This window comes from Sciurus carolinensis, chromosome 16, assembly GCF_902686445.1.
Source record: "Sciurus carolinensis chromosome 16, mSciCar1.2, whole genome shotgun sequence".
In the NCBI taxonomy this organism is placed as follows: Eukaryota; Metazoa; Chordata; class Mammalia; order Rodentia; family Sciuridae; genus Sciurus; species Sciurus carolinensis.
Window position 1 is genome coordinate 59387359 of NC_062228.1, and position 18554 is coordinate 59405912.

Genomic DNA, 18554 nt, shown 5'->3' on the forward strand with positions numbered 1-18554 from the left:
GGCGACTCCAGGAACTGTGGCTGGGTGGGGCTGTGAGTTAATCCCAGGGGGCGGAGGGGGCAGGATTAGGGATTAAGAAGGACCGAGGTGGGGTCAGGATTTGGACAAAAGCCAAGGATGGGGACCAGGTAAAGTTTGGAAAGAGAGAGCCGGCAGTGGTGTCATCATGAAAATAGAGGGCAGAGACAAATGGCGGGAGGGGCTCCCACCCAAACCGGTGTGGTCCGTGGTGGGGAGTCATGCTTTGGATGTAGGGATGGAAAGATACCTTTTATAAAAGGTCTAACCACGAACATCCAACAGATACAAAATTAACATGTCAAAGATTGCATTTTGACTCATTAATAAGTGACTAACCAGCAGAGATGTTACGCATACAGGCGATAAGGCACGATGAGGTGAATTCACAGAGAAGTGGCTTACTCTGCTTGGTGGGGAGGGGAGTAGGGTGATGAGTGGTGACTCTGAGGACAAAATTCACGTGTGTGGTTTTGGACAAGAACTATTTGTATTGCTATCAGCTATCTGCAACTGAAAGTTGTGCAGTAGCTCAGAGGTGGTAAAAAATGGAGAGATCCCCTACAAAAGCAGGGGTGACCTCCCTAGTTTTCTGTGGGAGACACCCACTGGATCTCTTAAAAAGTCCTTCACTAGGAAGAAAGTGTGGATTCGACTTATGATGGGTTTGGGGTCAGTACTGGAGTGCCAGGGCTTTGGCGGGGGGGATAGCCATTGGATAAGGATGTTGTGGGGTTGTAGGTGGCACTGGAGTTGACTTTTGGGATAGGATTGGGCTGTAGGTGGGAGGGACATGGGGATAATGTTGTTGATGGGCTCCTATTGGTTGGGGCTGGATTTGGAGTCGAGGTTGAGGTCCTGGTTGGGGAGGTGTTGAGATGGTTGATTTGGCGCTGCGGTCACCTTTGGTGATAAGGACTAGACAGGAAGTGCTCTGTGTTGGAGTAGGTTTTCGTGCATGTGTGGGGGGCTGGGTCAGAGCTGTGACTTCTTCTTAAGGTGACAGAAAGGCTCCTGTCCTCCCCGCCCTGGACTTCCTCCACCTCGCAGGGCAGGGCCTGGAGTGGGTGCCAGGTTCATTCCTTTTGAATGGAGTGGGGGTCAAGTGGGGCGGCAGGAGGGAGGGTGCCAGGTGAAGTGAGGTGACTGGCTGTGTGGGAAGTCGGGGTACCTGTGCCCTCTTGTGGCCTGGGTCCATGCTTCCAGAGAAGCTTTCTCACATGGGAGGGGCTGGAGCCTGGAGTGGGGGTGGCTGGTCTTGGCATTTGCTGAGGGGTGAGTGCCAGGTCAGTGTTGATATTAGGGGTTATGATTGGCAGGGCTCGGGTTGGCTCGCGTTGAAGTGAGGTCATGGATCCACCGAGGGCTGGGTTCTTTCCACCTCCTCACTTGATTAACAAGGTAAGGAGGAGCCCACGGCTGAAAGTCACACACAAACTGGACCAAATCCAGGTATGCTCCCTCATGGATCCAGGTATAGAGAGAGCAGGGCTGGAGAAAGAAAGAACTAGAAGAAGAGGTAGTGTTCCTAGTGGAGCTCCTGAGTGCAGGTGAGGTGGCTGTTCTGTGCCTCAGTGTCCCCATTTGTTGAGTGGCATCATCTACAGCATCTCCCTCGTAGAGATGAGTTAAATAATGAGTTAATATCTGCAGGTGCTTAGAATAGAGCGTGGCCTGGGCTGAGGGCCACAAGTGTGCTTGTGAATCAGTGAAGCTGGAGATGGAGGCAGCCTGAGGTTCCCTGAGGAGGCCCCACCCTAGCTTGGCTTCAGAATGGGATTCTTTGTCAAGCAGAAACTGGAAGTTCTGGTTGGAAGTGCTGTCTGGGACGAGAAAGTCAGCCCCACACCCAGGCCCAGAGGAGGGGCCCCCATGTGAACATGGAGGGAGGGGGAGACAGAAAGACGGGAGGATAAACAGGGCGGTGGGAGAGGACAGAGGAGACGCAGACAGACAGAAGCCCAGAGCCACAGAGGCTGGAAGGCTGAGAACCCAGGGAGACACCAGATGCTCGGAGGGATGGATGCCCAAGTTCAGAGACATGGATTCTTCTTTAGAGCCCTGTCCCTCAGGAAGTTGACCACTTGTCCCAGTGCATCCACAGACCACTCTTCTCCCATGAGAATAGCCAGAATCAGAAAGGTCCTTCTCGCCACCTACCTGCATCTGTGCCCGCCTCCCCTGCCTGCTCTCCTTTCTCAGGTGAGCAGTCTGCACCTGCGCCTGAGGTAGCCCCTCCACTCTGCTCAGTACCCGTCCCTCCTGACCTTTCCAGGACCTTGTTCCCGCCAGCAGTTCCGCTCTTGCTAGTATCACCAATTATCTTCTTCCCTAACGAGCAGTCCCGCTAATGCAGAAACATGCTACGGTTTCTCCCACATTTCACCAAAAGAACAATGATTACCATTAAAAAAAAAAAAAATCGCCTTCTTTCTACCCTCCTGTCTGGTTCTGCTGCCTCCGCTGCTTTCCTTCTCTAACAGGTGGCTACACTCCCTGTCTGCAGTCCTCTCCTCCCTTTCTCCCTGGAGACTGCTCTGTGGGGGCTCTACCAGCTGGACCCCTGCGAAGGGCACTGGTGACCTCCGTGCTGCTGAGTCCAGTGGCCAGCTCTGCAGACTCCATCTTACTTGCGTCCTCAGCAGTGTTTAACCACTGGATCGCTCCCTGCGCCTTCAAACAGCTGATTTCCTCATCTCTGGGCCACTAGGCTCTCCTGTTTTCCCAGAATTCACTGGCTCTTCTTGGTGTCTGGCGCTGGTTGCTCCTTGTCTCCCAGTGTCTACATGGTGGAGCGCCCCAGTGCCGGCTCCTCAGGCCTCTTCTCTCTTCTGTCTACACTCACTCCCTTGGTGATCTCATCTGGCTGCATGGCCTTAAATACCATCTACATGCTGATGACTCTCAAATTTAATGTCTCCAGCCAGACCTTGCTCTTGAACTTTGGACTTCATATCCAACTGCCTACTCAACATCTCCATGCTCAAAACCAGACCGCCGTTCTCCACCCCTCTCCTGTTCCAGATGTGTTCTTCTTGTAGCCTTTATCTTTTCAGTAGATGGTCATGCCATTTTTTCGTGACTTGGCCCAAAATATTGGTCTTGCCCTTGACTTCCTTTTCTCATATCCCAAGTCCATATTATAACCAAGTCTTGTCAGCTCCACCTTCAAAACAGATCCAGAGCGGATCCACTGCTCACTACTTTCTGTCCTTGTCCCAGCTACCCTTATACCTCAGCTGGGTTACCACTTGTTTCCTGTCTGGTCTCTTTGCTCCTGTCCCCACCCGCCCATACTTTATTTTCAGCATAGCAATTGGTGTGACCTTGTAGAATGTACCTCAGAGAAGGTCACTCTTGTACCCAAAATCCTCTGGTGGCCCTCCAGTGGCGCGTGACGAAAGTCAGGTCTGCTTATGGCAGCACATATGCTGTGGAGCACCTGGCCCCACTTCTCCCGGCCTCGTCTCTGCCCCTTCCCCTCCTCCTGCCCTCTCATGCCAGGCATGCTCTAGCTTGGAACTTTATACCTAGAGCCCATGCAGCTTCTTCTTGTCATCTGCTCCATGAAGACTTTGACCACTGTTGTCAGGGGTCCCCAGAACAGTTTCCATGATTCACTAGAAGGCATCGCAGAACTCAGAAAACTACTATAGTTTTGGTTTATTATGGAGAAAGGATACAGTTAAAATCAGCCAAGGGGCTTGGGGATGTGGCACAGTGGTAGAGGTCTTGCCTGGCATGTGCAAGGCCCTGGTTCTCATCCCTGGTACTATAATTTCAATCAATCAATCCATCCATCCATCAGTCAACAAAGGAAAGGGTCATGGGGCAGAGTCCATGACTAGGCAAGAACTTCCACTTGTTCTGCCCTGGTGAAGTCATGTGGGCAGTCCTTTGACCTCCCAGCAATCAAGTGCAACAGATACAGAGTATTGCCAACAGCGGAAGCTCACCTGGCCTTCCTGTCCAGGGTTTTCCTTGGGGGCTGTTAATGTAGACATGGCTTCCTGCCTACGTGGCTGACTTTAGTATTCAGATTCTCCAGAGGTCAAACTGATACAACATTCATGTCCCCACTATAAATCTGTATAGATTATCTGGCATGGCCAAAGGCCCCAAGGTAAACAAAGGCACTATTATCAGGCAGGATATTTCAAGGATTTGCAGTTTATCTCCCAGAATCCAAGCAAGGGCCAACCCTTTCTTTGTAACGTGTGGAGTTTGGACAACCCAGGCCTGCTGACTTGCATAACCAATTGAAACTCCTCTCTGACATTCTTTATCCTCTCTCTTTTCCTCTGAGGTACTTACTCTCATCTCTCAGACTTTGTTTTACTTATCCATTGATTTCTTGCCTGCCTTCGCCTTCCCTCTAGGATATAACTCGCAGAGAGTCAAAGTGTTTAACCGTTTTATTTATAGAACAATACCTGGCACACACTAGGATGAGATTAATATTTTCTGAATGAATACATGAACTACATTGTTAAGAGTGTAGGAAGGAACTGCAATAAATGTGAGGTGCCAAGTCAGCAGAAGGAAGGACAAAATAATGTAATCATCTCACTAGATGCAGAAAAATCACTTGACACAACACAAAATCCTTTCAAAAAAAAAAAGATCCTTGACAAATTATGTATAGAAGTAATACACTCCAACATACAAAAGGCCATATATGACAAGACTCCATGGTGAAAAGTTGAGAGCTTTTCCTCTGAGATCAGGAACAAGACAAGGAAGGAGGCTCACTGTCACTACTCCCCTTCCCCTTCCCCTCCCCTCCCCTCCCACTTCCTTCCTTCCTTCCTTCCTTCCTTCCTTCCTTCCTTCCTTCCTTCCTTCCTTCCTTCCTTCCTTCCTTCCTTTCTTCCTTTTTGTGGTGCTGGGAGTCAAACCAGGGTTTCATGAATGCTAGAAAAGAAAACCTGCCAGTATTTGGTAAAACTGATTGAAGGTAGGTCTTTTGGTTCAGTGGTCTCTTTCCTCCGTGCATATTCTAGAGTCTTCTATAGGCACATTAGTGACACGTTAAAAAAATTCACTTCCCTGTTGCTCTGGAGGGAACCTAGGTGTCCTTCACTGGGGGATTGGGTCATTGAACGTGGTGGATATACCCAATGAGTGATGTTTCTCCAACTTTAACATGCATGGAATCTTTTGGGGGTCTTGTTATGACACAGATTCTGATTTAATTGACCTGGAGTGAGGTCCAAGGCTCTACACTCCTAATAAGCTCCAGAAATCCCTTAATTCTGTTCCCTGGACCACATTATGAGAAGTGAAGGTATAAACTAGAGCAGTCTCATCCAATAGGACTTTCAGACATCATGGAAATAATCTGCATCTGCCCTGGTAGCCACTGACCACGTATGCAAATCAATAAATGTGATGTGCCAAGTCAGCAAAAGGAAGGACAAAATAATGTAATCATCTCACTAGATACAGAAAAATCACTTGACACAACACATATGGTTACTGAGTACCTCAGTAAGTATAACTAAGGAATCACATTTTTAAATGGATCTAATTTAAGCTAGTTTTAATTAAAAATTAAATGACCACATGACAGATCTAATGGCTACCATATTGGCCAGCACATGTCTGGAGGAAGGCGGGATAGTAAGAAGCAATAAGTGAGATGAACAAATGGTTCTTTTTGTTAAAAAAGCATTTGGTGAAGTCTGAAAACCTATTTACTTCTACAGTGTGACTCCTCACCTACACCTCCCTTCTTTCATGCCCTATTTCATTGAATACAAGACGGCTGCTGATTGCATTTGAAGTATTATTTTATACCCTACTAAGAAAGAGAAAGGAGCTGCCAGTTAAATTATGACATGATGTCATTACCTAGTGCTCAACTAGTTGTGAGATGCCACCTAATTCCAAAGATGTTAAAATGTGAACAGAATGTACATCTTAGAATCAATAAAATATGGTATTCAACCGCCACAGCTGGGTTGGTAAGTTGGAAATTGCATTAAACTACTTTCACCTCATTTTACAGAAGGATGCAGGCAGATTATTAACTGCATGGCCTGAATCATCTCATCAGGGCTGAAGCTACCGAGCTATGGAACTTCTTCCATCTCCTTCCTCCCACAGAGCTTGTGTGGCTGCCGCATATGGAGTCACAGTATGTGTGTCTATCATCTTGACACAGAAGGTGCATCCTCCACAGACCCAGACATGGACACCGTAAGACAGGAATATTATAGGCCAATATCCCTATTGAACATAGATGCAAAGTCCTCAACAAAATGCTTAAGAAACAGAATTCAGAGCGTAATAAAAGGTGATCAAGCAGGATTTATCCCTGGGAGCAAAAATGGCTCAGTGTATGCAAATCAATAAATGTGATGTGCCAAGTCAGCAGAAGGAAGGACAAAATAATGTAATCATCTCACTAGATACAGAAAAATCACTTGACATAACACAAAATCCTTTCAAAAAAAAGATCCTTGACAGATTATGTATAGAAGTAATACACTCCAACATACAAAAGGCCATATATGACAAGACTCCATGGTGAAAAGTTGAGAGCTTTTCCTCTGAGATCAGGAACAAGACAAGGAGGCTCACTGTCACCACTCCCCTTCCCCTTCCCCTTCCCCTTTCCCTCCCTCCCTCCCTCCCTCCCTCCCTTCCTTCCTTCCTTCCTTCCTTCCTTCCTTCCTTCCTTTTTGTGGTGCTGGGAGTCAAACCAGGGTTTCATGAATGCTAAGCACACAGCTTATCACTGAGTTACACCCTCAGCTCCACTGTTGGTATTTCTATTCAGTATAGTAGTGGAAGTCCTGGACAGAGCAATTAGACCTACAAATCTGAAAGGGAGAAATAAAATTGTCTCTGTTTTCAGATGACATTGATCTTATATCTAGAAAACGCTGGAGTCCACCAAAAAAAATCATGAGAACTGGTAAATGAATTCAGTAAAGTTGCACAATACCAAATCAACATCCAAAAATTCAGTTGTGTTTCTAAACACTAACAACAAACTATCAGAAGAAGACTAAGAAGACAATCCCATTTATAATAGCATCAGAAACAACAATATACCTAGGAATAAATTCAACCAAGTGGGTGAAAGATCTGTGTACTGAAAACTATAAAGCACGGATGAAATTGAAGATGAAACAAATCAACGCGAAGATAGCCCATGTTCATGGACTTGAAAAAATTATATCGTTAAAATGTTCATACTGACCAGAGTGGTCTACAGATTTAATGCAATCCCTGTCAACCCAATGACATTTTCACAGAAAATAGGAAAAATAATCCTAAAACTCATGGAAGCACAAAAATAATTGAATAGCCAAAGCAAAGAACAAAAGTATAGGCATCACAGTGCCTGATTTCAAAATCTGCTACTCATCCACATAATCAAAACAGTATGATACCAGCATGAAATCAGACATGGAGATCAATGGAACAGAATAGACAGTCTAATAAATCCATGCATTTACTGTCAAGTTATCTTCAACAAAGATGCCAAGAACACAATGGAGAAAGGACAGTCCCCAACGAGTGCTTTTGGGAAAACTGAATGTCCTCATGGAGAAGAATGAAATTGAATCCCTGTCTCACACCATACACAAAAAACAACTCAAAATGGACCTGAAAGTCTAACATTACCAGAAGAAAACACGGGAGAAAACTTCTTGGCATTGTCCAGGCAGTGATTTTTTGGATGTGACCCCCAAGTCATAGGCAATGAAAAAAAAAAAAAAAAAAAAAAAAAAGACACTAGGGATCACATCAAACTAAAATCTTCCACACAGCAAGGTAAACAATCAGAGTGAAGAGTGAAGAGAACCTATGGAGTGGAGAAAATATTAGGAGACATCTATCAGATGAAGTTAGTATCTAAACATATAGTAAAGGAGCCCAATAGTAAGATAACAAGTAATCCAACTAAAAAATGGGCCAAGGTCCTGAATAGACATTTCTCAAGACACAAATGGCTGAGAGATATATGCAAAGATGCTCAGTGTCACCAACTAATCACCAGGTTAAAGCAAATTGTGATATTGCCTGGGAGACAAGGGGTGACCTGGACTGGCCAGGATGTGGGGGAAGGGACCCCCCCTACACTGCTGTAGGAACATAGAACAGCCAGTTATGGAAACAGCCTGAGGTTCCTCAAAAAATTAGACATAGAGGTGCTGGGTGATTCAGCAGCCCCTCTTCTGGGTAGGCAGCCCAAGGAAGTGAAGTCCCCATCACAGAGCTCTGCACACCCTTGTTCATGGTGGCATCATCCACCAGAGTCACCATATGGAAACAACCTTGGTGTCCACTGAGCATCAAGTGCTCAAGGGGTCATGGATGTGTATCAAAGAGGGTTCTTCCTGTGGCGACAGGGACGGACCTGGAGGACGTGCTAAGTGAAATGAGCCGGATGCAGAAAAACGATCACTGCAGATCCCACTTTCCTGGGGGACCTCAAGAGTGGGGCACTGAGAACAGCGCTTACCAGGCAGGAGGGCGCTGGGAGGCACGGAGGCCCGGCCTCGATTCCCAGCCCTCCTTTGCGCAGCTACGGCGAATAAGCAGATTCCAGACCACCTGGGAGCGCCCCAGTCCGGCGCCGCCCCCAACAGAACCTGAGGCCAGTGCGACATCGTGCTGTATCTGAACTCCGTAGGATTGGGACACAGAATTTGGAGAAGACAGACGCTAAGATGGCCGAGCTCATTCCCCGCAGACCCGTCCAGGCTTCATGGGGGAAGGCTTAGCAATGGCTCGCTGAGAAAAAAAAAAAAACAACCCTCTGCGCGTGCATCTGCCGCCTTGGTCAGCTCTTGTGGTGCAAATACACTTTGGTTGCCATCAATCTACCCACGTGACCTCACTGGACACAGTTGGGACTCTTCCCAACTGTAGAAGCTCATCAGTGCCAATGTGGTACAGGGGACAGAAACAACCCCAGATCACAGATATAGTTTAAATAATTAGGAACAGATGTTGTATTTATTGACTTTATTTAATAAATTACCCAATTGTAACTTTATGTAACTCAATTTTTAATAATGGCTGTATTTAGCAGCTGGCTTTTAAAATTCCTGAAGATCTCCGGCAGGCACTAGGAGCTGGTAGGAGCTGGCTCTGGCACGCACCCGGCCTGCCACCCCGTCCAAGTTTAACGGCCTTTTGACTCATAGGAACTCTGCTTTATTTTTATCTTGTTGTTCCCTGCCTGTTGCCCCTGCTAGAACACAGGCTGTGTGCAGACGGGGTTCCCACTCACGCCCAGCTCCCAAGACGATGCCTGGTATACAACAGGCACCCAGTAAACGGGGCAAGGCTTTGGTCAGGATAGGCGTGCAATCAGTAGTCGCTGAAAGTAAGATAGAGAATGAGATCCCCAACCCAGGGTGTCATGTAACGTAGGAAAACTCGAGGTGACCCTGCGTGTTTTCCCAGGATGCGTGGAATTCCCTGTGGGGAGGGAGGATTATGCAACCCGGGAGGAAGGGCAAAAATAAGTTTCAAACCTGAGAGGAGAGGAGGGCTTTGCCAGACCTTCACCTCAAGGGTGCGTCACTCAGCTCTCCACGCCTGCGACCTGCCTTGCAGCAGGAGGGCCGGTGCATGTGCATGGCTTCCAGGAAGCCGGGCGATGCCTCGCCCTGGACCCGGCTCTCTGGACAGGGGGTGAGGGAGGCAGTGGGCTCCAGGTGGCCCAGCAGTGCTGATTCCCCAGGGACCAGCACCCGCCTGAGACAGGCAGCCCCCTCCATGGGGCCCACTGTGTCCTTGTTTCTCAAATGAACTAAATGAAGGGTGAATGAAATTTGGGATTACTCTGTTTTATTATTGTCATTTCTTTGGGTGTTAGAGACACTGAGATTTTTGAAAGTTGTCTTCTTTGAAATACGATGCCAGTTCAGATGCTGCGTCCCTCCCTGCCCCCTGTGCCTGATGCTGGGGGTGGGGGTGGGGGCAGAACCACGAGGCTGGACCCCGGCAGAGAGTAGGGTGCTGGGGTCCCAGCCGGGGCAGCAGGGGCTGCGGAGGCACGTGGGGCAGCTGAGGAACGGTCACGTGGATGATCAACCACTCTGAATCGTTTCCCGGATCCAGTTTTGGTACTTGCAGAGGTTGGTGTAGACCCCTGGGTAGCCGGGCTTGGCACAGTGCTCCATCCCCCAGGACACCAGGCCCTGGAGCTGTCCTCCACACACCAGGGGTCCCCCGGAGTCACCCTGAGAGGAGGGACAGAGGTGCGGATGGGGAGGGAGGTGGCTGAGCTGCCCAGGGTTCAGACCCGTGCTGAGCGCTCAGGCCAGGGGCAAGGGGCACTTGCCTCCCCCTTCCCAGGGTGCTGCACTGTCACCACCCAGTCCTGGGCCGGCCTCGGTCCCTTGGGGTCACAGGGCCCTCTCCATCTCTGCTCCATCCTCAGAAAGCTGTGTCTGTCTCACACCAGCTCCACTGCGATGGTTCAGCCCTCCCAAGGCCCCGCACCTCCCCAAACCTCCCCCAACCTCCTGTGTGGGCACGATGGCGCCCTCTGTCCACTTCCCACTGACTACCGTGTCCAGTTCCATCAACTACCCTGACAGCTGTCACCCATTTGACTGATGAGGAAACAGTCATGACGTGACGGTGTCCGTCTGAAGGGGCGCAGGCCGGGAGGCAGGGGAGCCTGGCCCTCTGGGTCCCCGGCCTTCCCTCTCCAGACCACCTCTGTGGGCTTTCTTGCTGCCCAGGTTCCGTGGTACCAAAGGCCCAGCTCCAGACAATCCCCACCCTCCAGCTCACAGCCTGGGCCTCACCTGACACGAGTCCTTCCCGCCCTGGGGGACCCCGGCACAGACCATGCCGGAGGTGATGGCTCCAGAATAGGCCTTGCGGCACTGCTGTTCGGAGGAGATGTTGATGTTCACGCACTGCAGAGCCGTGGGGTACCTGACTGCGGGCAGGCAGCGGGAGAGGGCCCAGTGAGACCCGGGCGGCCCCAGCCCGCCTCCCACAGGCCCTGGCTCCTCTTCCCGGGGTGCAGGCGTCCTTACCCACGGGGCTGGATGTGGTCCCCCAGCCTGACACCCGGCAGGCCGTCCCAGGGCTGGCACAGGACTGGGCCACGGGGATGGGCCTCACTGCCCTCCCGAGCTGTGCCGGCTTCTCTAGCCTCAGCAGCATCAGGTCATTGTCGTGGGTCCGGGAGCGGTAGCCAGGGTGTGGCACCTGGCGGGTCACACGCAGCACCTGCTGGGTAGCCTCCCACCTCCTCAGGTTGTGCTTGCCCAGGGACACCTGAAGGATCCTGGCCCGTGACACCCCAGAGTCAGGCCGCTTACAGTGGACCTTGGTCCCCTCCCGCCTCCAGCCCTGTCCCTCCCTGGGCGATGTTTCCCCTAAGTCTAACCTGCCTCCCTCTAACTGCAGGCTGAGCATTTGCTGGCCTCCTGTGCCCTCTCTCTTGGTTTGAGTTTTTTCTCTCTTTCTCTTTTTTTTTTTTTGGTAACAGGGATTGAACCCAGGAGCGTTCAACCACTAAGCCACATCCCCAGCCTTCTTTATTTTCTCTTTTGAGACAGGTTCTCACCAAATTGTTGAGGGCCTCACTAATTTGCTGAAGCTAGACTTGAACCTGCAATCCTCCTGCCTCAGCCTCCCTAGGTGCTGGGATTACAGGTGTGCTCTGGGCATCTTCTCTTTTAGCCCGTCCTCACCTGCCCTCCTCTCCTGAGCTGTGCTCTGGCTCCTGGCTTGGGTATAAGGTGGTGACAGTTCTCCACTCTGTTCCAGGGTCTATGCAGGGTTATATGCTTTGAGGCCTCAATGAGACCCCAGGTCATGGCTCTGGGCTCGTCAGGACTGATAATGCTGGAGAAGGTTCCATCCCAATTCCAGCCGGGATCCTGGGGTCCTGATAGCTTCGAGTTTTGACTCTGGGCCAAAATCAGGATTCTGCATCAAATCTGAATGATGGCACACTTTCCAGATTCTGATGTGAGCTTTCAGTTTTCAGGGGGGCTAGGGGTTCCATGTTTAGCAACGTGACTAAGGGATTCTGGACTCTGGTAGAGCTCATTTCCAGGTGGAGTGCTGGGCTCCGGACTAAGCTTTTGTTTGTGACCTGGGTTTCAGATGACGGCTTGAGCCCTACTCTCTGCTTGGGCTCAGGCTTCTAAATATTGTTCTGACGTTTTCCTTTTCTTGCATTACTAGGGATTACTGGGGATGGAACCCAGGGCCCCGTGCATGCTAGTCAAGCTCTCTACCACTGAGCCACATCCCCAGGGTGTTCTGAACTCTTGATTCTAGGCCAGGCTCCATGTCAGAGTGAATGACAGTTACAGTCTGGGCTTTGATTGTAGACTCTGTTCTGGGCCCTCCTCTCACGTGGGGCTCTAGATCATCTCTTGGATACAAGGTTCTAGAAGCTGCCTTTCACTCTGAGCATTGTGTCCTAGACTTGGTGCTGGCTCTAATCTCCAGGTTCTAGATTGAACTTCAGTGTATGGCATTAATCTGGCTTGTAGGCTAGGGGAGCTCTAGCCTGGACTTTGACTTCAGGGCTGGGGTTTGGGTTCTTGGCTCTGGCCCGAGATTTGGGAGGGGCTCTAGGCTCTTATGGAGTTTTAGATTATGGTCAGCATTCTGGTATTTAAACTCTGGGTCTAAGAGAGGGAGGGCTGGGCCTGGATCCCTGGGTCTGAGGGAGGAGGCTGGGCCTGGACCCCTGGGTCAGAGGGAGGAGGCTGGGCCTGGACCCCTGGGTCTGAGGGAGGAGGCTGGGCCTGGATCCCTGGGTCTGAGGGAGGAGGCTGGGCCTGGACCCCTGAGTCTGGGGGAGGAGGCTGGGCCTGGACCCCTGAGTCTGGGGGAGGAGGCTGGGCCTGGATCCCTGGGTCTGAGGGAGGAGGCTGGGCCTGGATCCCTGGGTCTGAGGTAGGAGGCTGGGCCTGGACCCCTGGGTCTGAGGAAGGAGGCTGGGCCTGGACCCCTGGGTCTGAGGGAGGAGGCCTGGGCCTGGACCCCTGGGTCTGGGGGAGGAGGCCTGGGCCTGGACCCCTGGGTCTGAGGGAGGAGGCTGGGCCTGGATCCCTGGGTCTGAGGGAGGAGGCTGGGCCTGGATCCCTGGGTCTGAGGTAGGAGGCTGGGCCTGGACCCCTGGGTCAGAGGGAGGAAGGCTGGGCCTGGACCCCTGGGTCAGAGGGAGGAAGGCTGGGCCTGGACCCCTGGGTCTGAGGGAACAGGACTAGGTTCTGGACTCCTGGGTGTTGGTGGAGGATGGACCTCCCTGTAACCTCTCAGTGCCACCCCCCTGCCCCTCAGCCAGGGCTTTACTGCTCTGCCAGGGTACTGGGAGCATCTGGGTTCCGGATGCTCAAAGATGATTGTAGTCAGACTGTGAATCAAACCTTTGATGGGAATCAACTCCGATTCCTGACTCTATTCTTACATTTGCATATCCCTGCTTTAAGATGGGTTCTGGGTTTACGTCTAGACTTTAAGTTCTGAACTGGGCTCTGGGTTCCAGGGAGTGTCCTGAGTTTCTGAATGTAGACTGTGCCCGAGTTCAGTCACCCATCTGGAAGGGGCTACTGGTCTTGAAGTGGAACTGGGTCCTGTATGGATCTCCAGGTTACGTCTCAGGCTCTGAGCTGCATTATGGGTTCTAAGATGCCAGCTGGCTCTCAGAATCTCACCTGAGTTCAGGATTTATGGCGGGACTCCACGCTGTGAGCTCTTTCCTTTCAGGCTTTTCTCTAAACCCCAAAAGAGGACCCGGCTACCACACTGGGTTTTCAGCTGGGCTCTGGGGCTCTCGACCCTGGACTCACTTGGCATAAGAATGGGGGGGCTCACTCACGGGCGGGCGCAGTGTGCGGCAGTGATGACCCAGCGGTCTGACAGCAGGGTCCCTCCACAGAAGAAGCGGCGCCCCGCACCCGCCAGCAGTGCGGCCTGCCAGGGCTGCGAGTTCTGGATGCACGTGTAGCCACCGATGATCTTGTTATCATCCCCTTGGCTCCTTGCCGGGCCTAGGAGTGGGGTGGGGAGGGGAAGGCTGGTGGACAAAGGTTCCTACTTCCCCACTCTGCCCCTGCCTTTGGCCTAATCCCTGAATCGCTCATTCTTTCTGCCCCACCCAGTGTGATCTGTGTCCAACATTGTCCCCATTATTGCCCTGACACCACCAGGGAGTCTTCTGACCCCTCCCCCTCGTCTCCTCCTCAGTATCTACTGTTTCCACAGCAACCTCCTCAGGCCTCACTGCATCTACAGCCCTGGACTCCGTCCCCCTCATGAGTCTCCCCTCACTTCTCTCGCCCCCCATCAGTCCTTCCTGAACTCGTCCAAGGAGCTCCCTGTCTCTCCCCAGCCCTGCCACTCAGTGTGGCCCCAGTCTCTACTGCCTGACCCTACACGCTCTGCCAAGGACCCACCAGCCCTACCCTCCTCCACCTGTGCTCGGACAACAAGCCATTTCTTCCTCGACTTGACCAAGGAGAGCCCCATGGTCGTCTGTGCTGATAGGACCCACTCAGGCCTTGGAGTTTCCCTCAGGTCCTTAGTTCCCCTCCCACCTCCCATACCTGCCTCTCTCCCCATCCCCACCCTTCCCAGAGTCTCTACAACTTGGAACTTCAGCCTCCAGTGAGCACATGCCTCCGCCATGGCCCCCAAACCACCCCTTCCTCTCTCTCACCAGGCCCCTGAGCCTCCTAGTTCTTCCCAGAGCCTCCAGGGAACCCCCGCCATACCCCCACTGTTCTCTTACCTACAGCCAAGAGCTGAAGTGCTGTCAGCAGAAGGAACATTCTGGGGCTTCGGGTCAGCCTTCGGCAAATGCAGAGCAAATGGGAGAGAAGGAGCCCAGACCTGGGGCTGGGAGGACGGCTGTGAGGGCCACTCACACTGAGGCCCTCAGAGACATGGAGAGGGGCAAAGGCAAGAGGCCAGAGCCCCAGAGGGCGGGGTCCAGGGGCTCCTCAGGGCAGGAGGAAGGATGCTGAGCAGGCTCCGTCCCTCTTGCACGATGCAAGAAGTAGCAGGGGTGGTGTCTCTTCCCAGTCACGCCACAAAGCCTTTTATCCCGTCTGAGAGGCTGGCCCTGCCCCCCCTCACCGCCCTTCTGACATTTCTGTTTTTATTGCCTAGTTTCCATTCCAGGACTCCCTGCCTCCCTCCCTCCTCTCTCAGGCCAGGGGAGCAGCCGGAGTCTTAGGGAGAACCTGCCCTGATGACAGATGCTATAATCTGGAAGGAATCCGGGGAGAAGGACCCCGGGGCAGGGTGCGCAGGGAGGGTTCCAAGCCCAGACAGCGGTGGGTTTGGTGGTGGAATGGTGAAATCAGGGTGGGGGGCTGGAGGAAGGCGCTGGGAGGGGCTGAGACAGGCAGGGACGGAGGCCGCCCCGCAAGAGTGAGGCTGCAGGGCAGGTGGGAAGAAGACTTGAGAGGCGGCAGGAGACGTCAGGAGGTACAGGGACAGAGGATGCTGAAGGCAGGGGAGCCAGGAGAGGAAGGAAGAAGAGCAAGGCCCCCGTAGCTGGGCAAGTGGGGAGGCAGCCGGGAAGAAGAGATCAAGGCGGAGGGGGACAGCGGAGAGATGCACCTGGGTGCCAGGCAGGTCAGCAGCAATGGCCAAGGAAGCGGGGCAGAGATGGAGGAACTGGAGAGAGTAGGGAAGGAAAAGCACCGCAGGTGAAGGGGACAGACGGGGGCAGGGCTGCAGGACAGGAGGGGGAGGGGTGGATGGAGAACCGAAGCAGGGGGAGGGGGCAGCAGGTACCAGCACTGGGCACCCGTCCCCTTGCTTTCTGGGCTTGGGTCCTCACAGTCCTGAGAGGTTGGGGACAGGGGCCCCAGCAGGGAGGAGGAGGAACTGGGAATCCCTACCATGAACTCTGTGCCGGGGTTGGGGAGACCCAAAGTGAGGTGGGCAGAGACAGAGAGACAGACAGAGACCCAGACAGGGAGACAGATTCCAAAAGGGGAGGGGGGGACTCAGGGAGAACCCGGGAAGGTTCCCGCCAACCAGCAGTGGGGCCCTGGGGCTGGGGGCTCTGTCCTAACTTGGGGGAGGGCCTGCCATCCTCAGCCCCTCCCCCAGCCTCTTAAATCCCCTAATGAATGTAATTTGTCTCTGGGCCTGGGCAGCCCGGCCTGGCCACGCAGTGACTCAGGAGGCTGCTGCCTGCACTCTCCCTCCATACCCAGGATGAGGCCCTTTCCTCCCGGGCTGTGCCCACAGGCCTGGCCTGTCTCTGCCGGGCACCTGCTTGGGCTGTCCCTGTGGTCAGGTGCTTAGCCCAGTCTGTGTGTATCAGTTTCTGTTTCCCCTGAACCGGTTCTGCTAACTAGGGGCCTCACCAATTTGATCCGAAAGCCTTGGCGAGCGAGATGCATCAGCAGACGGCGCCCCTCATGGGAGAAGGACGATCCTGGGGGTGCGGGAGCCAGGTGGTGCAGGGAGTCACTCTGGTGGCAGATGTGTGGGGTCTCGATGCAGTGGAGGTTACATGAATTTACACAGGCAGTAAAGTGACCAGACAAGGCACGTGCATGCCAAGATGCATTTCAACGATGGGTGTGGGACCAAGTCTGTGGTCTGGTCAGCCCACTGTTGATCTCCCCCCTTTCTAAAATCGGTGCAGTATAGTTGCACACGACGATAGGATTTTCTGTTACATATTTGTACAGGCACACAACAGATTTCCTGGTTTTGATTCTGGGCTCCAATTACCAAGATGTCACCAGTGGGAGAAGCTGGGGAGGGCACTCGGAATTCTCTGTCCTGTAGGTGCCACTTCACGTAGAGGATGTAGAGCCTTATTATCTCAGAATAAAGAGCTAACGGGCTGGGGTTGTGGCTCAGTGGTAGAGCGCTCGCCTACCACGCCAGACGGCCTGGATTTGATCCTCAGCACCACATAAAATAAAATAAAGGTATTGTGTCCACCTAGGACTAAAACATAAAAATAAAGGAGCGAAAAACAAAACAGAATTCCTCTCTCTAATGAGAACACCCTGCTGAGCAGAAGGCCCTGGTGCCCCTGGGAGAAGTTAGCCATGCAGCTTCCAAGGAAGCCTGGCTAACTGGGGTGGAGCCCAAGGACCAGCCTGCCCGGGGGCCTCGGTCTCTCCCATCAGACTAAACTCCTGGGATCCCACTCGCCACTGTCCTCACCTGCTGGGAATCTCATTTGTCACGATGCAGAGTACGTGAAACAAGGAGCCTAAGGCTGTAGCCCCTGCCCTCCAGGAGCCCCCACCTATGGGACAGGGCGACAGGGCAGCAGGAGACCATCTAGTGTCCTCTGTGCTGGAGGGGCCTGAGGGAGCTCCGGTCGCAGAGTGGGTTCCAGGGTTCTGCCAACACGCATGGGGTTCCCCAGAGGTGTGTGCTGTGTGTGGGGGGGGAGGGGAAGGGGGCCTTTGGCAGGAGGATGGGGACAGCCGAGCTTGCAGAGAGGTGTCTGAGGCAGTCAGGGGCGAGACGCTGCAGGGGCGGGGATTCCTGCGGAAGGCGCTGGGGAGGGGTGGCTCGTGATTGAGTGAGGAGAGAGAGCCCCTCGGGATTTTCGTGGGCGCTCTGGTCTGGAGCTCAGGAGGCTGCCGGCTGAGGGCTGTGATGCGGGTCCAGCAGCACAGACCACAGGGAGTCAGCAAGGCGCCTGCCCGCCACGTGGAGGACGCAGAGCAGCGGACCCGGGGAGACTCACGGCTTCCGGCAAGCCAGGCAGGAGCTACTGGAGAGCTGGGAGGACACCAGCAGAGTGGTGTCCTGAAGCCTCACCAAGTCCTGTGGTTAATATTTAAACGTCTAAGAAATTCCTAATGTTTAATGTTGCAAGGCATACATACAATTACCATTTGCCCCTTTCTTCAGTCCAGTTCAGTAGGATCATGTTGTGCGGCCTCACTGGCATCCACACCCCAGAGCCTTTCCATCGGACCCAGCTGAAAACACACCACTGCCGAAGCACCTCCCGGGCCTCCCGCCCCTGCGCAGGGCTTTCTCTGTGTCACTCTGACCAGCTGGGTGTCTCACAGGAGAGGATCGCATGAGGTTTGTCCCTCGGAGTCTGGCCTACTTCTCCTCACATGAGCCCCTGGAGGTTCATCCTGCTGTCCCAGCTATCAGATTCCCTTCCTTCTCGAGGCTGAATAATATTCTTTTGAATGTACAGGTCACATTCGGCTCACCTGGTTCAGTTCTTTCTGGCAGTTAGCTTCCTCCCTCCCTCTTTGCCCATTTCTCTCCCTTCCTCTTTCCCACCCTTCTTTTCTCTCCCTCCCTCCTTTCAACTAATATTTATTGACCACCTACTATGGACCTATCCATCATGGTTCTTGGAACTGGAACCAAAATACTCTAAAACAAAACAAAACAAAACAAAACAAAACAAAACAAAACATCCCTGCCTTATATTCTAGAAGAAAAAGAAAATAAATATAATACTACAAGTTATAAGGGCGTATGAAAGGGAAAGTAAATTCAAAGGCCCTGAGGTAGAGGGGGTCTGGTGGGCTTGGGGACCAGCAAGGAGACCACTGTGGCTGGAAGAG

The 18554-nt window shown here is 52.6% G+C and overlaps 1 protein-coding gene across 1 annotated transcript; it reads right to left on the minus strand.

Moving 5' to 3' along the window:
• Positions 1 to 9026: 9026 nt before the first annotated feature.
• Positions 9027 to 17458, minus strand: LOC124967593 (kallikrein-14-like). The gene is made up of 5 exons (XM_047530041.1): positions 14762 to 17458; positions 13850 to 14021; positions 11040 to 11293; positions 10803 to 10939; positions 9027 to 10229 (listed from the first exon to the last, which is right to left on the minus strand). The coding sequence occupies exons 1-5, from the start codon at positions 14799 to 14801 to the stop codon at positions 10077 to 10079; spliced, it is 756 nt and encodes a 251-aa protein (XP_047385997.1). The 5' UTR covers positions 14802 to 17458; the 3' UTR covers positions 9027 to 10076.
• Between the last annotated feature and the right edge of the window lie 1096 nt (positions 17459 to 18554).

Bases quoted from the DNA above. Each gene is read 5' to 3' on its own strand.
- LOC124967593 (XM_047530041.1), bottom strand. From the start codon at position 14,801: ATGTTCCTTCTGCTGACAGCACTTCAGCTCTTGGCTGTAG. The intron at 11,294-13,849 runs GTGAGTGAGCCC...GTCACGGGCCAG, and splicing joins GCCGCACACTGCGCCCGCCC to GATCCTTCAGGTGTCCCTGG. The intron at 10,940-11,039 runs GTAAGGACGCCT...GCCTGCCCGCAG, and splicing joins GACCACATCCAGCCCCGTGG to TCAGGTACCCCACGGCTCTG.